Genomic DNA, 17,891 nt, shown 5'->3' on the forward strand with positions numbered 1-17,891 from the left:
AGCTTCTTCCCAGGCTCAAGGAAAGGCACAGCCACGCACATAAGCAGTGAGCAGGTGGGCGGCCCACAGGCTCTGTGCTCAGGGAGGCCCTTCCTCTGAAGCTAGTGGGTGGCCCTCTGTTCTGCCTTCCTGAAGGTTCCCTCTGAGACTGCAGAGAAATCCGCTGTCTGTCCACAGTGACCTCCCCCCACACACACCCTTCTTCTTTCTAATTCAATTTCTGTGTCTGGCTTCATGAAAGGAAACATCTTAGACCCCCAGGAGGTGTCCCCTTTTCCCTGAGCTGCCCACCATATTCTGATGTACGTAAGCATGGGAGAAGGCAGGAAGGCGGTGGGGGGCAGGGGAGGCCTCATCCAGGGACTTGGGTGGCTGGACAGTGGCTCAGCCTCCCGGGAAAGCTTACCCAAAGGAGGAAAGTACTGTTTCGCAAGCGAGGCTGGGCCCTCTGAGCTGGCCCGTCGGCCCCTGGCATGCAGCTAGGCCTATTAGGAAATCAAGGAGCCACTCTGTCTGCTTTCCAGCAGGCGCCACTTCTCTCTTTCCACTGCTTTGCTCAATTCACGGCGCTGGCTCCAGGACCAGGCTGGCGGGTCGGCCGGCCGGCATCCTCTGCCACAGGCCTGGTGCCCACAAAGCGCCTGCTCTTGCCTCAGCTAGTGTTGTCACAAGGGTTCCCAGGCCGGAGCTGCAGAATCACGCTGATAAGACCAGCTGGCTGTTGGTGGCCATCTCGGGTGGGAAGACAGGGTGACCCTCAGGGAAGGATTCCAGACTGTTTCCTTCAGGATTGAGCGCCACTGCCCTTATCTCCTTTCCTGCCAGGCGGGGACTCCTCACTAGTCACACACAAATGAGAACCCCGCCCAAGACACACAAGCCGCACATACTTGAATAGGGGGGTATTGCCTCTGGCTGCATTCAGTCTACCTGGTTATCAGTCAAGAGAGCAGGAAATGTGCATTGAGCTAATATTACATGCGTATTTGGTTCAGAAGGAGGCAGGTTGAGAAGAAGAGCGTCCAAAAAAATGGAGCACAATGGTGGCTGCTCTGAAAGCTCTTGGACCTGTCAATCAATTGAGATCTTTCTTGAAGGAAAAACAACCGGGGGTGGAGGGGGGGGAACAACAGACAATCAGTAAGTTCAAGGGTGATTGGGATAGAGATGGGGGCCGTTATGGGACTGAGTAGAACAAGGGATGAGAGACGTGAATAAGAATAAGCAGGCATTATTCAGCTTCTCACTTGAGCATCTTGCAGGCCTCAGTAGTGTTCCTATTTCATAGGGAATAATCGTTGGAATACGGAAATATAGAAAACTGAAGCCCTGAGATGTCAACTGATGGCCCAGTTTCCGGGGCTCATTGCTGTGAGAACTGAAAGCAGAACCCTCGCCCGGCAACTTCTAACTCTGTCCCAGGCTTAATGTTCCACCTCAGAAGAGCAGTCTCCCCCAGACACGCAGGCTTGCTGTTGGGTTGTGCTCCCTGGAGGCAGGGGACTGGCCTAGGTGACCGCTCAAGGTCTTGTTCAAGCCCAGCAGTGCCTGGTTCTACAGGCGAGTTGCTATGGGAACTATAACTTTGAATTTCCTGGCTCTCAGGCTGTGAAAATCACAACCTGAACCTTCCGTTGATGTGGGTTTCTAGATTAATTTCCTGTTTGATTGTTTACTTTAGAGAGCGGAAAATGCCTCTGCAGGCAGCTAGTTCCCTCCACCAAGACGCTTATCACACCCTCCCCCCACAGCCCACAAGGTCAAGTCCAGGACTCAGGTGGGTGGACGTGGGGAGGCCGGGGGATGGGGCTAGGGGCCTAGGGTGGGGAGAGGCACAACTAAGAGCAGATGGCAGTCTGGGGCCCCCTGCCCTGCCCTCTCCTTGTGCCAGCCAGGTCCCAGCCCAGTGACCCGTGAATTCAGAAACTGCCCAATGAGGGGCATCTGCCCACTGTCTGAGCCCCAGGTCTGGCCCCCAGCCAGCCCAAACCCGTCCCCTATCTCAGGGAGCCATTTTGTACTGAGTCAGACATAAAATGCAGTCATTCCTTCACAGGGGCACCCACGGGGTACTGTGAGTAGGGTGATCAGTGTTGGTCCCAGGTGCCACGGGACACCCAGTACCTCCGGGCTGGGGACTGCAGGCTCAGCTCCCCAGGGGAAACTTGGAAAATAACTGCTCTTTCATCTGCCATTATTCTGACTGCTCTCCCCAGGGCCCTGGCGCTCCAGCAGAGAGCACTGGGTGGTATGCCCAGTACCATAAGTCCATCTTATTCCTGGCTCTAGTCCCTGGGCAGCAGTGAGCCCTGGCAGGCTCAGGCAAGGGCCTGCGCAGGTCTCACGATGTCCTGCAGTGATAACCACCTCTCACTAGGAGCAGGGCTGCTTTGTCACCTTTAGAACCCTTCTCCCAGCCCGCCTGCTACACCCTCCGAGATAGGCAGGAACATTAACTCACGTTATAATTGGGACCCTGAAGCACAAGAAGAGGAAGTGGACTAGGCTGGAGGCCTCCTGACTGGTCAGATGGTAATCTGGGGGTAGGACCCGCCCAACCCCTCCCTGTCCCTTCCCTTGTCTAGGTGACTATATAATGTACCAAATCAGGGCACTTTCGAGAGCGAAAGGGACGCTATCACTAATTACTTTGGGTTAACAGGTGACCACCAGCACCATCCCAGGCAAACCAAGGTGTGTGGTCACCCACCTTTTGCTGTCCTCTCCCCATCGGCCTTATTTATGTAGGACTTACTCACGGGGTAGTGCTTATATCATTTGACTGTAGAGGCAGATGAAACCTGGGTTCAAATGCCGGTTTCCCATTACTTGTGTGCTCTTGGGGAAGTCATTTCCATCTCTGTGCCTCAGTTTCTGCAGCTATAAAATGAAGACGTTACAATGGTATCTAAGTCAGATAAACCGGTGGAGGGTAACATGGATCTTAAAATGTCCACACAGCTCAGAGCTTCACCTCTAGAGCAAGCACTCAAAAACTGTAAGCTAGGTGCTGATGGACAGCCCTGAAGGTCTTGGTCAGCCCTCAGCAGACCCCCTCTTGAAAGGTAAAACCTCAGGGCTGCCTCAGGCATTTTCTGTTCGCCGTTGAGAGATCCGTGAACCTAAGGGCAGTGAGGACAGGCAGGCTTCTAGAAGGAAAGGGAAGCACTAAAGGAGAAGCTGGGAGGTGTGACAGTAGTCACGGCCAATGTGCCTGGGGTTTCAAACCCCGATCCAGGGTCCTGGGAACTCGGGGCTGCAGGGACTCGATGAACAGAACTTGCCTGCTGTCCAGGCCACTGGCCAGGGCTTAGCCCCCAGGAGGAGCCCCTGGAGCTGTGGTCCCATCCTCTGGCTCCCGTATCTGCAGGATTCAGTGTCTTCTCTGAGCCCCAGATTACGTTTCCACCCCCTGGGGCCAGCTGTGGGCTGAAGCATTTCCCCATGTGACATTTACTGTGGCCACTTTGTACAGGGCGGTTTGCAAGCTCGGCAGGAAGGAGGCTAATTATTGCCTCCGGGGCGCCGGGCCGCACTTAGGGTGCCTGCCCGGGCGGCTGGCAGCCAGGCCACAGGGCACAAGCTTGGACTGAAGTCCAGGTCAGAACCATGAATTTCCTTGACATCTGACCATAGCCGCCGGACTAGGACTCCTTATTAGGCTAGTGGAAAAGTGACACTTGGGGCACATTCCCGTCTCCTGGGATGTCTGAAATGCAGGCAGGCACAGAGTAATGATAATAAGTAGCGCACGTAAAACAACTCTAATCTCATAGTTGCGTTGACAGGCTGGGCAGCGTGAGCATTTCCACGTATACCTATGTTGACAGGCACGCTAGCCCCTGCTGTCCATTTCAGAACGGTGACATTCCTTTTCTTATTTAAGGCAATCTACGTACTTAAATCTCTGCTCTCTGATGATCCCCCCGTCTCATTTTTTTTTTTTAATTTTATTGGGGAACAGTGTGTTTTTCCAGGGCCCATCATCTCCAAGTCATTGTCCTTCAATCTAGTTGTGGAGGGCGCAGCTCAGCTCCAAGTCCAGTCGCCGTTTTCAGTCTTAGTTGCAGGGGGCGCAGCCCACCATCCCATGCGGGAATTGAACCAGTAACCTCGTTATGGAGAGCCCGTGCTATTCTGCAGGCTGTGCAAGAAAGGATCTTCCTAAAGTGCAGCTATATTCCTACTCTCCAACTGAGCCATCCGGCGCCCCCATCAAGGCTCTCATTTTAACATCCATTCCCCTTGACCCTTTGCCCGTCTTTCTCCTAGCATCTTACCCTTCTTCTCTTCCACAGGCAGATTCAAAAAAAGAAAGAAAGAAAAAGAGAGGAAGGAGAAAAGGAGAGACAGACAGACAGAGAGGAAAGAACAGAAACTCCCACAGAAAAGGAAAGGAGAGGAGTAGTCTTTGGGTCTCCACTTCCTAACTCCCCCTCCCTCCCCTCGCTCCCCCCACACTCCCCCTCTACCTGCCCCTCCCCCTGCATGGAGTCACCACGACAGAGGTCACCCGTGCTCTCCTAATCACGAAATCCAGGGAGCCCTGGCCATTGTTCATCTTACTTGACCTCTCTGAGAGTTTGACACTGTTGACCTTGAACTTAGAACTTTCTCGGCCTCTCTGACATCACTTCCTCCTATTCCTCTTAGCTCTCTGACCATCCTCTTCCTCCTCTGGGCTTTCCCCTCCTCTACCAGCCTTTAGATGTTGCTCGTTTTTCAGGTTTGGAGCCCTTACCCTCTGCCCGTGTCCTCTGTGCCTACTCCCAGGACATCTCACTGACACCTCTGGCCGTGACTGAGACCTGGGCACTGAGGTCTCCCACTGCTCATCTTCCCTGATATCCCCGAGGACCACAGACTCAACCTTTCTACCACTGAATTCATTCACATTCTCCGCAAACCAACTCCTCCTGCCTTCCTGGTACCATTGGTGGCACCACCATTCGTCCAGTTGACCAAGCCCCAAACCTGGGGGTTCTCCATCTTTGAGATTGTCCTTTTCTTCACCTTCCCTGCTGCCGCCCAAACACATCTTCTCCCCGTGTGCCTGCCTTGATTCAAACAATCGTAATTTCTCCCAGCAGCCTCCCCACGGGTCTCCTTGCCTCCAGTCCCACCATCACCCTACCAGCTCCATTCTATTCTCCAGGCTGCGCAAGAAAGGATCTTCCTAAAGTGCAAATATATTCCTTACTCTCCAGTTTAAAATCTTTCAGTGGCTCTCTAGTCCCTTAGGATAAAATCCAAATGCAGTAGCATGGCATCTAGCACCCTTCAGGATGTGGCCCTTGCCTTTTTTACCATCATGTTCTCTCTCTCCCCCCAGCACCATACATTTTAGCATCTTGAAATACTTGTTATTCACCAGTGCACTCCGCTAGTTCACATTTTTAGCTTTTGTGCATATGCCATATGCTGCTGCTTCTGCCATATGCCTGGCGTGTTCACCACCACCGTTCCATCCTGTGTTCCAACCCCATACACCTAGCATAGTCTTTTGATTTCCCCCTACTAGACTATAAGTTACAAGTCCTGTTTTCTTGTTATCCGTGTGCTTACACAGTATTTAGCACACATAGGTGTTTCATAAATGTTGAAAGAATGGACGGAAGGATGGATGGATGGATGGATGGATGGATGGATGGATGGATGGATGCACTGGTGGATGGATGGGTGCATAGGTGGGTGAAAAGATGGATTAATACCTTGGTGGTTGAGTAGGCAGGTATATGGATGGGTTGGTGGGTAAATGGCTGGACGGATAGATGGTGGCCAATGCAGAGACAGAATAAGTAAAGTCAACTCAGTTTTGTGAAAGTCCAAGTTGATTATTCTCACCAGACAACAGAATGAAGAATTATGAACTCCAACAGGCAAAATAAAAATGAGCTAAGGTGAGAGAAATTAAAACCGTTCTCCACCTAAGAGGATGCTGACCCAGGACTTCTGTGCACCCTCTAGCTCTCCTCAGACTTGCTGTCTGTCTGGCTCATTCAAGCCACTTAACTCCAGAGCCTCGGTTTCTCTGCCTGTGGCCTCTCCCTGTCTCCACAAGAGTGTCCCGAGGGTAAATGAGATGGTGCACACAGAGTGTGTCAAGATCTTCAGGGAAGATACATGTTTATAAAGCTACACATGTAATAATGATAATCATACCTTGCGTTTGAATCAAGCTTTGCACGTTTAAAACCTCTTTCACTTTATCTCTACTGACTCTCAAAACAATTCTAGACAGGTATTACCCCCATTCTCAAGTGAGGACACCGAGGTGCAGAGTGATTAAGTGACATATGTTGGGTTCCTCTTAGTGAGTAGTAGGTCTTCTGCCTCCGCGCCTGCTGCTCATTTTTGATGACAGCTTTTTTCGGATCATCTCCTTCCCTGCTTCCCTGAAGAGACCCAGACACTTCTGACCCTGTTCTTGATGATTCAAGGTCGGTAGCATGAGCAGTGGTTCCTGTACTGCCCTCTAGACTTAGCTGTAGATGCCAGTCGAGGTCCAGCAGTGGTGCAGGGTGGAGGGGCCCAGACTCCTGCCTGGGGACACTCCCGAGACGCAGGTGGCCGAGTGCAGCTTCCCACCCAGCCACCATGCCAGACCCCACGCGCGCGCATTGGGGCTGTCTCTTCTGCCTCCGCCCCATTCCTGCCCCCTCTCCTTTCTCTCTACTACTTGTGCCCATCGCTGACGCTTCCCCAGCCAGCGCGGACCTCCACCTCCCACTCTCTCCTCTTCCACACTTGCAGCTGGTCCTGCCACAGCCCTGGCCATTCCGTAGACCCAGCCAGCCAATCAGAGCTCTGGATTGTTCCTCAGCAAACCAGCCAGTCACATGCACTCCGAAATCTCGCTTTTGCTCCCTTATTGCTGCTCCCAGCGCACCCTCGGCTACCCCCAAAGGAGGGCAGCTCCTGCAGGCAGGGTCTGAGCTGAGCTTTTACTGTGGCTACATGAGGCTGCTTGGGTTAGTTCTATAAGGTTGAACCCATGCAGTTGGTGAGCTGAAGTGGTGAAGACGGGCTGGACAGCCTGCCTCAAATTGGCACTCACTCCTTGCTGATAAGACATGAAGTTGTGATCGCCAGTGCTCGCTCCCCTTTCTCACCCACCCCCCCGCCTCCCCCCCACACGTAAGGCAGCCCCACAGGTCCTTCCACCAGCACCCTCTTTCCTTCCCCACCGGATGGCATCCCAGGCAACCAGCCTGGCTCCATCCTGGGCACACCTTGGGCAGCATACCCATGCCCGGTGGGCCTTCCCCTGGGGACGCCCGGAAGCTCCCACCAGGCTGCCTTTACCCCTAGTTGCTCTCGGGCCTCCCACAGCCTGACTCTGAGCACCTTGGCCTCTCCCCGAGGAGGATGTGATGGGTGTGCCCACAACAAGTCTCAGGCAGAGACAATAGGACAGGAATGCATTCGCTTCCGAACAAACATTGTGTGGGCTCGCACAATTGCCTTGGATTCTCGTCCAAGAAACACATTTCGCTGTGCGAGGGCGAGGATGGCTGGCCTGCCCCAGCCCGCCCACACCCCTTTCCATGCCAGAGACTTTGATGGGTGGGGCTGCTCCCCTCCCTACCTCAGGGCCTTCAACCTCCAGGGCAGGCAGCCCCGCCTTTCTTCCAAAGAGTGATAACAGGGGAGGGGGACAGCCCTGCCCAGGCAGAGAACAGCCCTGCCCACCCAAAGAGTGTCTGCTCCTGCCGCCGCCGCGATTTTTTAACCAGTTTTTGTATTGTGGTAAAACCCATTACGTTGGTGCAAAAGTAATTGCAGTTGACAAGGTTAAAAATAATTGCAAAAACCACAATTACTTTTGCACCAACCTTATACCATGACATCAAATTGATGGTTGTAGCCGTGTGGCGTGTACAAGTTCAGTGGCATGAAGTCCATTCCGTGTGTTGTGCAACCTTTACCACCCTCCATCTCCAGACCTTCTCCATCTTCCCAGACTGAAACTCTGTACCTACTAAACCCCAACTCCCATTCCTCCTGCCCCGGCCCCTGGCAACCCCTGTTCTAGTTTCTGTCCCCGTGAATTTGACTATTCCAGGTACATCGTGTAAGAGGAATCGCACAGTGTTTGTCCTTTAGTGACAGCGTCATGTCCTCAAGGATCATCCATGTTGTAACCTGTGTCAGCGCTGCCTTCCTTTTTAGGGCTGAATAACATTCCATTGTACCTGTCAACCACATTTAGTTTTTCCATTCCTCCCCCGTGGACATCTGAGTTGCTTCCACCTCTTGCCTGTTGTGCCTACTGCTGTTGAGGGACAAGTGTCTGTTTGAGTGGCCACTACTTTTGAGACTGTCTTGGAGTTTAAAGCATTATCTGCAGAAGATTCCAAATAGAACCTCCATAAACAAGAGCGCTCACTGGCCCCTCAACCTATCAGCAGGGATCTGTTGATCCAAACACTAGCTGCCCCTTAGGAAAAGGCAGAGCCCTGAAGACACAGAACAGGGAAGTTTGGGCCAAGGTGGGGAAAAGTGGAAAGATCCTGCACTTGGGACACGGCCCCCAACAGACAAGTCAAGGACGGATTCCTGGGGAGCCACTGATCCCCCCAGAGGCAGGGGAGTCCCTCAGAGGCCACTGAAAGGGGTCCCAGGAGAGAGTTCCTAGAGAGTTGTGTCAAGGGCTTCGCATGTGAGCGTGGGGGGTTGGGGCGGGTGTGAGGCAGGCCAGCCTCTAGTTAGGCCACAAGGAGCAGCAGGGTGCCACTTCCTGGCTGGGACAGGTGGGGAAAGTCCCCTCAGCGGGGGAATAAGGGGGATACTCTCCACGACCCCTTCAGCTCTAAGGCTGAGGGTCAGCCCTCAAAAGCTGGCAAGGAGAGGCCAAGTCAGCATCTAGGGAAGAACGAGATGTGGTCTGCAGCCACGAGTCCTTCCATGAGCTCTGCACCCCAGCATCTGTGAAGGACAAGTTCAATGAAAAAACCCCCGTCCCCTCGACTTCCTTGAGAAAACCCAGCAGGCGATTTGCACTATGTGATTTTTGGCTTCACACAGACTTTCCCAAACAAACAAGTAGAAGATAATGTCGGAGGAGAGGCTCTGGGGTTGAGAGTCCCCACCCCCCACCCCCACCCTGAGTCTGTTCCCTGCCCTGAAAACCAGGAACCCAGGGACCCACCAGGCCGGGAGCAGAGCAGTGGCATGGGCGTGGCCCGGGGAGAGCTCGGGCATGCAGAGGAGAGGAAGGGACATGATCAGGACGCAGGCCAGTCACAAAGATGAGGGCAAGAAAAGACGGACTGGGAAGTATGGACCCACTCTGCAGTTCTGAACCGTCACGGGGAGCAGACAGAGGGAGGCAGGCCTTGCGGTAGAAGAAATGAGAAGAAGGAAACACGCGCGCGTCAGGGCAAAGGGCTCAGCTGACAAGAACATAGAGGCATTTCAGAGCATCTAGGACTTGTCAGGCCCTGGCTCTTCACAGTCGTTCCCGTAATGTTACCTCACTCCTCTCAGGACAGAACATGACCCCAGCTTCATCTCAAGTCACCATGACAAACATTTATTGAGCACCTACAATATGCCAGCCAACATGCTACGTGCCTGGAACTGAGCCCTTCCTTCCGACAAGTTCCCGGCTCTGCCTGCTTCCCTCTTCCCACCCAGCTGCCACCACCCCTCCCTCTCCAGGAGTTCCCTTCTCATCAGCTACCCCATTTTCCCCCTTCTTGTGGTTGCTACCAGCAATTCCTATTTTAAAGATCTTTTTCCCCACGAAAAGCACTACGAAAACCTATGAGGGAACAAAGTTACTATCAGAAAGAAGTTCTAGCAAACACACAGTTCTCATGTCAGTCCCTATTTTCCCTGCAGAGAAAAAGGGGCTAGGCCCACCTTTCCCCCAGCCCCCAATCCGGTCCGCATCCCAGGCCATCACAGGACCCCCCACCAGTCTGTGACCCCGCCCCTCCCAGAGCAGACTGGGTTGGATACGGGAATCAGGTAGGCCTGCTGGAAAGTCAGTCCCCTCCCCCCAACATTTTCCAGATCGCACTTCCTGGTCTTCTCTCTGGCCTCCTAGATCTTCTATAGGGGGGAGCCCCTTCCCTGTGTGTCCCCTAGAGCCCACCCCTCCCTCCCACTCCCGGGCACTGGCTGACGGAAGCCTCCCTTGGCTCTCCTTGAGCGTCTGCAACCCTGGGAGACAAGAAAACTCCAGAAACAAGACTCCTGAGTAGACGGGCAGGAACAGCTTTGTGCTGCAGAGTATTCAACAGGGTGACTTAGTTTTCAACAGCCCCTTGTCAGTGCACGTTCACGTTATCTTCAGTCCTTTTTGCCCTAACAACAGTGCAGCGAAAACCTTGTATCCATGTCGTAGCGCATACGTGTAGGTACGTGGGAAGGATAAATTCCTAGAGGTAGTATCACTGGGTCAGAGGTTTGTACACTTGCAGGGATGATAGTTATCACCAAATTGCCCTGTAGAGGAGTATACCAACTTCTGTTTCCACCAGCACTGTATGCTTGCCGACTCACTGATTATAGTTTCGTGCCCTGTCTACTCCGGCCAGAGGGGTGTGTGGAGTGCAGGTTCCACGTCCCCCTCTCTCTCGGCTTTTCAAGTGTGAGCACCAAGGTGACCTGCAAATGAGCTGCCTCTCAGAGTTAGCCTTTCTCGCTTGCAGACTGTTCAGTCTGCCTCCTACAGCATGTTGTTAACAAATAATGTCCAAGTGCCTCGTGTGTCTGGTGCTGGGAAGAGCAGTGGACAAAACCGAGGCCCTGCCCTCTTGGAACCTGCAGGGAGACAGACGACAGACAAGTAGTTAATGTCAGGGTGAGATGTGCTAGAGAGAAGTAAGGCAGGAGGTGAACATATACAAAGGCTGGTCAGGGAAGCCCTGGCTGATGTGGTGACATTGGGCAGAGCCCTGAATAAAGTGCAGGAGGAAGGTGTCTGGATATGTGCTGGCCGAGACTCCCCAGGTGACCAAAGCACAAAGGCCTGGAGTCAAAAATGTGTCCGTGGGTAGAGCACGCACGCCAGCGGCCGTCAGCGCCTTCACTTTGCCTTGCTCAAGCTGTCCCCGCCCCTGGATTATCTCTCGCTCTCCACCTGCTCATCATTCGAGCAATTCAAAGCCTATCTCTGCTCATTTGTCCCAAAATGGTTTCTTTTCTTCATATCTGCTGAGCCCAGGTCTCCACCAAGTTCTGACCGAGATACAAAGAGGAAGGAGGTCCGGTCCCTGAGACCCCGTCTCTGGTCAGTGCGGCTGGCTCTGACCTGTCCCCCGGACTGCAGCTTTGACGGTCTGCACACTCGCCAGAGCAGTGTCCCCTCGAGCCCTTCTGAAGCAAATGCTTGTGGCTCCTGCTGGGAGGGCCCCTAGGCTGGGTGGGTGGGTGGGTGTGCGGAATTTGCATTTCAGGCCAGCGGTAGGAACAGTCCCCCTGGGTTGTGTGTGGTTTCACCTCTGTTTGGACACATCTGCCAGCATCAAAAACCTTGACTCCCTGTCATGTGGGGTGTCATGCGGGGTCTTAGCTCCCGCTCCCCACACAAGAACGCAGGACATTGTGAGGCTAAAAAGGAACACCCACGGAGCCATAGATAGGGGAGTCACACCACTATAGTCTCGCTGGCAGCTGGGTTGGAGACACAGGAAGCAGGAGCCACACGATCCGCAACCCACCGTCCGCTTCTCTGCCAACCAACCCCTTGCTAACTGCAATCGGCGCTTGCAAACTCAGCTACGGCAGTTATATCAGCAGCTAACTGGCTCACTGTTTACAGCGGATGGCCATGTAGTCACAGCTGATGGCCATCTAGTACCCGAGCCAGCACCTTTCCACGTGAGGCCGAGAGCCTGGAAACTGCTCTCTGGGACTCTGTCCCCACACCCCCATTGTCAGTCAGTAGACAAGGATGCTCACCCTAAAAATCCCTCCTCTTGTGTTCTCCTCACCCTCTACCTTTCCTTTAAAGCAAACAAACAAACAAACAAAAAGCCACATAAATCATATCAACCAACATTTAGTGAATCCCTGCTGTTGGCAGGAGCTACACAAGGTGTTACGGGGCAACAAAGATGAATGTGGCACTGTCCCTGCCTTCAGGAAGCCAGCAGTTCAGAGTGGAAAACGTCTTTTTCCTTGTGTAGAATGCCGAGTGAGTGGGAGGGACAGGGTACTCGGGGAGAGGGAAGCAAGAGAGGGCACCGTGGGCTGGGGCAATCCAGAAGTCTCCAAGGAAAGCTGGGAAGTGGCCTGGTCTTTGAAGGATGGAAAAGAGAGAAGGGCTGAGATGAAGGGATCCTGCAGCTAGAAGAGTCATATGGAGCAGATGTTCCAGAGAGGGGGTCACCTGATGGATGTGATGATTCCTGGTGCGGGGGAGTGGGTAGAGATGGAACGGAGACGGGTGTAGGGGTTGGGAGAAGCAGCCCTGGCCAGCAAAGGGAACAGTGCAAGAAGTGGTTGGTGGGGTTTGAGGAGAACAGGACGGTAGAGCTTCTCTAGCCGTGCCTGGGGACACTTCCTACTGGGGGGGTTCAAGAAAAAAATGAATTTAAAAAACACGGCGGAAAATAACAAATTGTTGGCAAGGACATGGAAAAACTCAGAATGCTCAGACATTGCTGGAGCGAATGGACAACGGTGCAGCCATGGGAGAAAACAGTCTGTGAGGTCCTCAAAAGAGCTAAACATGGAGTTGCCGCGTGACCCAGCCATTCCACCCCTAGGTATGTACCCAAGAGAATTCAAAACACATGTCCACGCAAAAACTTGCCCACGGATGTTCATGGCAGCGTTGTTCCTAACTGCCCAAAAGTGCAAACAGCCCACATGCCGACCGACTGATGAATGGATAAACAAACTGTGGCGTAAACGTACAATGAAATACTATTCAACCGTGAAAAGCAATGAAGAACTGATTCCTGCCACCACTTGGATGACCTTTAAAAACATTGTGTTAAGTAGAAGAAGCCAGGCACAAAGGACCACGTATTGTATCCCAATAGGCAAATCCTTAGAGACAGGAGATTAACGGTTGCCAGGGGACGGGGGAAAGGAAACTAGCCGCTAATAGGAGTGGGCTTCTTTTGGGGGCGATGAAGATATTCTGGAGTTAGATAGTGGTGATGGTTGCACAACCTTGTGACTGTATTAAAAGTCACTGACTTGTGTGCTTTAAAATGGCGAATTTGATGTTATATGAAGTATATCTTAAATTAAAAAGCGAGAATGGGGCAGGGGCGTGGCCATGCATGGGCTTGGTCAGGAAGCGAGTCCAGCCTCTGGGGAAGTCAGTGGAGCCTTGGTTTTGCAGAAGAGCGCTTTGATTTCTGGGAGTCCTCCTATATAGCCAGGGCCCAGGAGCCCCTGAGACCAGGCTGAGCCTCCCCTCACCCATCAGGAAGTGTTTCAGCTCATGTCATTTATGAGGAGGATTTCTGCGGATCGGTTGTTAACAGCTGATGATCCCAGCGTACTTGCCGCCGCCTTCAAACCCACCGGCAGCCGCGCTCTGCCACGGCCTGTCATTGCAGCCTTCTGACCTGGCCGGAGCGCCCAGGCTCTCAGACTACAGTGGCTCTCCAGCGTTCAGCTCCTGTCAGAGAAACCAGTGCTTCCTGGTGCAGAGTTCCTGCTGCCCTCTGACCCTTGGAGAGGCTTGTCCCAGGCTGCATCAGGGCTGTGGGGGGCGGGGTGCCCAGCTGCCGGGGGGCTGGGAGCTGGCACCCTAAGAGGTGTTCTCTCTCCCCTCTTTTCCACAGCTCTTGCAATCTCAGGACGTAAAGGAAGATGCCGTCCTGTGCTGCTCAATGGAGGTAAGCAGGGTGGCGCAGACTTCTCTGACCTCTGACCTGGTGTGTCCCTCATGCCTCACACCTGTGGGGGTCCACAAGGCCAGGGCAAGGGTGTGTCAGGAGGGCTTCCGGAGTGGACATGCACTTGTGCATTTAGAATTGTCAGTCCAAAACCAGAGTAAAAGACCAGCCCACCTCTGGCTAGAGGGAGAGAGAACTGCTGGCTCTAGAGAAGAAAACACCTGGAAGGCTTCTGCTGGCATTGTCCTCTTTCCCTCTGTCCCCAAGACCACCTTCTCCTTCCACCAGGCACACCACACAAATGACTAAGACATTCCAGGTGACCCCCTGGGCTTTGGTGCTGTGGGGTTGGGGGAGGGTGTCTGAGGCTTGAATCTCCCGTGTTGACACTGACCACTTCAAAGCAGCCCCCTTGGGAGGTGCCACTCCTGTTCCCAAGGTGTGGCTACTGGTCATTGAAACTCTTCCTCTGAGATCTTTCTTCAGATACTTGGCTCTGGCCTAGTCACGGGGGCAAACCTTTGCCCTTGGCAAACAGCCCAGAGTCATTCAAAGTGGAGTGCAGTGAGGGGAGCGGCTTCCAGCATGAACACCCAGGACACGTCAGGCTACGTGAGCACACCTCTCACGTGGCTCCTGCCCGGCTGCCAGGGCCACTCCCAAGAACCGCAGGGGCCAGAAGTGCTGGAGCCCGGATGCAGCCTTAGGTGTATGGGACCCTCCCTCCATTCATCTGTTGGGCTCCAGCTGGGTACCCTCCATGGCGTTTGGGGTGGGGGAGAGAGGGGAGAGGGAGAAAGCATGGTCCCTGCCCTCAGAGAACTCTGGTCTCACTGGGACTAGATCACAGGCACACAGATACACACACACAAGTGGATGGGCAGTGTGGAGAATACATGAGGGTACAGAGCACGGATGGCTGAGGAGTCAGGGAAGCGAGGTCAAGGTGAGCCCTTCAAGGTTTTGTGAAGAAGGTAGAGCCTTGAAAACTAGGTGGGATAAGGCTGGAGGTAGGGCAGAGCTGGGCATGGAGATTATATGGAGAGGACCTGCAGGGGAGGCTGGCAGAGGGGGCACAGATCCAGAAAATTGGGGCTCCTTCTTCCCCGTGGGGACTCTTCTAGATTACTGGGGGCCTCTCTTGAGGGCAGGCCTTCTGGATGGCCTTGTGCCCCAGTTCATATTTCTCTCCCCTTCCTGTCCCAAGTGTGGGCAGAGGTCAGGGCTGTGGTGGGGAGGTGGGATTGGGGGCAGGAGAGAAGGAAAGAGAGAAATAGGAGACCTCATCCTGCTCTCGAGTCCTACACGGACACACGCAGGGAATAATGACTAAGCTCATTTCCAGAGAGACATCCTAGCAAGTGAAAATTAACGCAGTGCCGCCTGATCACCTTTGAAGGGAGCAGGTCACACAGCGTTGAGGATGTGGGCGATAATCAGGGAAGGCTTCCTGTAGGAAGGGAAGCTCTTGGGTGAAAGGAAGCAGCAGTGTGTTCTTGGTAAGGGCTTTTTGCAGCCCTGGGCAGCCGGCGATATTCTGCTCCCTCTCATTCCTGCTGGCACATTGGGTGTAAACGTGGGCTCTCACAGTTGGCTATCCACACACTCTCCCCTTCCCTATCCTCCTCCCTATGGCACAGAGGCCTGGGCCTGCACCTTCGTGAGATAATCCAGCTATTTCCTGTCCCTGCCCCAGCCCACCCAGCCACGGTGGGTCAGGGGACCACTGTGGGGCCCACGTCCTCTCCTGACCCCACTTCTCTCTGCCTGCAGCTGCAGAGCACAGGCCGGCTGCTGGAGGAGCAGCTGCCTGAGATGATGACCGAGCTCCTGGCCAGCGCCCGAGACAAGATGCTGTGCCCCTCGGAGTCCATGCTGACCCGGTCACTGCTCCTGGAGGTCATCGAGCTCCATGCCAACAGCTGGAACCCTCTGACGCCCCCCATCACACAGTACTACAACAGAACCATCCAGAAACTGACAGCCTGACAGCCAGGGGGCCTGGCAGGCAGCCCGAGGGCAGCTGGGGCCCTGGTGCACAGGGCCAGATGGACAGGCGGGAGGACAGGGGTGGCCCTGGCGGGAGAAAGAAACGGGGAGGAAGGCAGGCAGAGCCGGCGGCCAGTCTGGAGCCAGGCGGGGAAGGGATCGAATCCCTAGGAGCGCGCCCCTCGCCGAGCCTCCCCCCCGCCCCAGCATGCGGCAGCTTCACCAGTGAGGGGAGCATGTTTCTTTTTCATGGTGGCCTGGCCCTCACCCCTCCTCACTCTACACTCCTGCCCCCTCTCTTCAAATGCGTCCCCCGCAGGGCTTTGTGCAAGGGGTTTCATCTCTGTGACTCCTCCACCGAGGCTGGGCAGCCAGGCACGCCAGGGTACCGCTTGGGTCAGAAAGGACCTCAGAAGGCTGAAAATGTGGGTCGGAGACGGGCTTGCATTGTTCCCGCATGCTGTCAGCCACCGTCGCCAACTGGCAGCAGGCGACATGTAGCAGATGTCCGGGAGGACAAAGCAGGCACCATCCCCACCAGCCTCCCGGAATTGACGGCCTTTGTCTGCATGGTCGAGCCGGGCGACAGAGGCCTTCATTCTCCTCAAACCTTCACGCTCCCCCCGACAACTTCCAGTCCTCCTCCCGGACCCCCAATCCTCAGGCCCCCGAGCCTGGGAGCAGGCAGGGGAGCTGGAGTTTGCAGGTCTACTTGCACTCTTTTGTTTTATTGTGTTTTATTTTTCGAAAGTCAGCTGCTTTGAAGTCTCCTTTCTCAGTGAAAAGAGCCAGCGATGTGATCACACAGACAGCTCCGAGGACCCCCTGATTAGTGGGAGATCAAACCCAGCCCCCTCTGGAAGGATTCTAGCCACAGACAGCTTGCCAGTAGCCAATTAGGGTAATTGGAAACTTCTGCCCTGCAGGGGTCCTGGCTGGAACCCATGCTCCTTAGCCCCTGGCTTCTGGCACCTCTCGTCTCTTATTCGAATTGCGTTCTCTCAAAGGGCAGATACCGTCACTGCTGGGTCCTGACCTGAGGCCTTCTGATGAACCAGGCACAGAACAGGCTGGCAAACTATAACCAAAACCTAGGGGATATTTCCCTGCTCCACACACAGGTCTCCTCCCAAGCTCTGAGTGGGCTGCCTGGCTCCCCAGGACTTGGAGTTGAGCCAGATGGGCTGTGTCACGGCCCTCGCCTCGTCCCACACAGGCCCCAGGCACCCAGCCCTGCCACAGCGAGGACCCTGTGCTCCCGCAGGCTGGGGCATTGCAGCCCCAGGGCTGCTGGGAATGGGAGCAGTCACTGAGTCATGGGCAGGACAGTCAGGTGACTAGGCAGGGCTGCCGGGCAGAGCTTTCCAGACTGGGAACAAGGTTGGGGCTTCTTGGGGGAGCCAGGTCCTGGGGAGCAGCCCCTTCTCTGTTGGAGGAGGATGGGGGTTGGGCTCCAGGACGTTGTCACCGGCATCTGCATAGACCCATCTCCAAGGCCTGGAGCTCACACTTTGATGAGCCCCCAGAAAATGACCTCAGCCCAGCAGCTTCCTTATTTACTCCTTTACTGAGACCAGTCACCCCCTGGGTCACTGGAGGCTGCCTGGCTGCCCGGTCCAATCAGGCTGGCCCGGAGGTGAGGGCCGGAGGCGGTTTCCCCTTGTGGACCCTGAGTCTGGGGCAGCATGCAGGTGGGTGGGGAGCAGGTTCCCCAGGACTCCCTAGCTTTCCCACCAGCAGAGCCTGGCACAGGTGGGTTGCCTCTGCCCCGGCCTTTTCCTTCTCCCTTCTTCCCAAGTTTTCTCAAGCTTCTCCTCACCACTTCTCTTCCTCAGCAGGCATCTTTCTGCCAGGGGCACCAGAGGCCCCACAGGAGGCTTTGAGGGCAGAGCTAGGCTGGTGTTAGGAGGCTCGGGGAGGGCACTGGGGAAATCATGGTGTCCAGGAGTCAGGCAGCCCCAGCCAGACAAGCAGCCGCTGCCTGGCAGGCCTCAGAAAGACGCACCTGTGCTGAAGTGGGCCTTGCTTTCCTCAAGTGGTTGTGTGTGTGTGTGTGTGTGTGTGTGTGTGTTCGCACATGTGCGTGTGTGA

The 17,891-nt window shown here is 54.6% G+C and overlaps 1 protein-coding gene across 5 annotated transcripts in view; it reads left to right on the plus strand.

Annotated features, from left to right (window-relative positions):
* CTIF (cap binding complex dependent translation initiation factor) overlaps positions 1 to 16,939 on the plus strand; it is a 262,257-nt gene extending 245,318 nt beyond the window's left edge. For all 5 annotated transcript variants that reach the window (XM_033087333.1, XM_033087338.1, XM_033087335.1 and 2 more), the window contains exons 11-12: positions 13,758 to 13,811; positions 15,585 to 16,939. In XM_033087333.1, coding sequence (XP_032943224.1) covers positions 13,758 to 13,811; positions 15,585 to 15,800 — 270 coding nt within the window. In that variant the 3' untranslated portion in view covers positions 15,801 to 16,939. The remainder of the gene's footprint in view (positions 1 to 13,757; positions 13,812 to 15,584) is intronic.
* The last annotated feature ends 952 nt before the right edge of the window (positions 16,940 to 17,891 follow it).

Source organism: Rhinolophus ferrumequinum, chromosome 19 (assembly GCF_004115265.2).
Source record: "Rhinolophus ferrumequinum isolate MPI-CBG mRhiFer1 chromosome 19, mRhiFer1_v1.p, whole genome shotgun sequence".
In the NCBI taxonomy this organism is placed as follows: Eukaryota; Metazoa; Chordata; class Mammalia; order Chiroptera; family Rhinolophidae; genus Rhinolophus; species Rhinolophus ferrumequinum.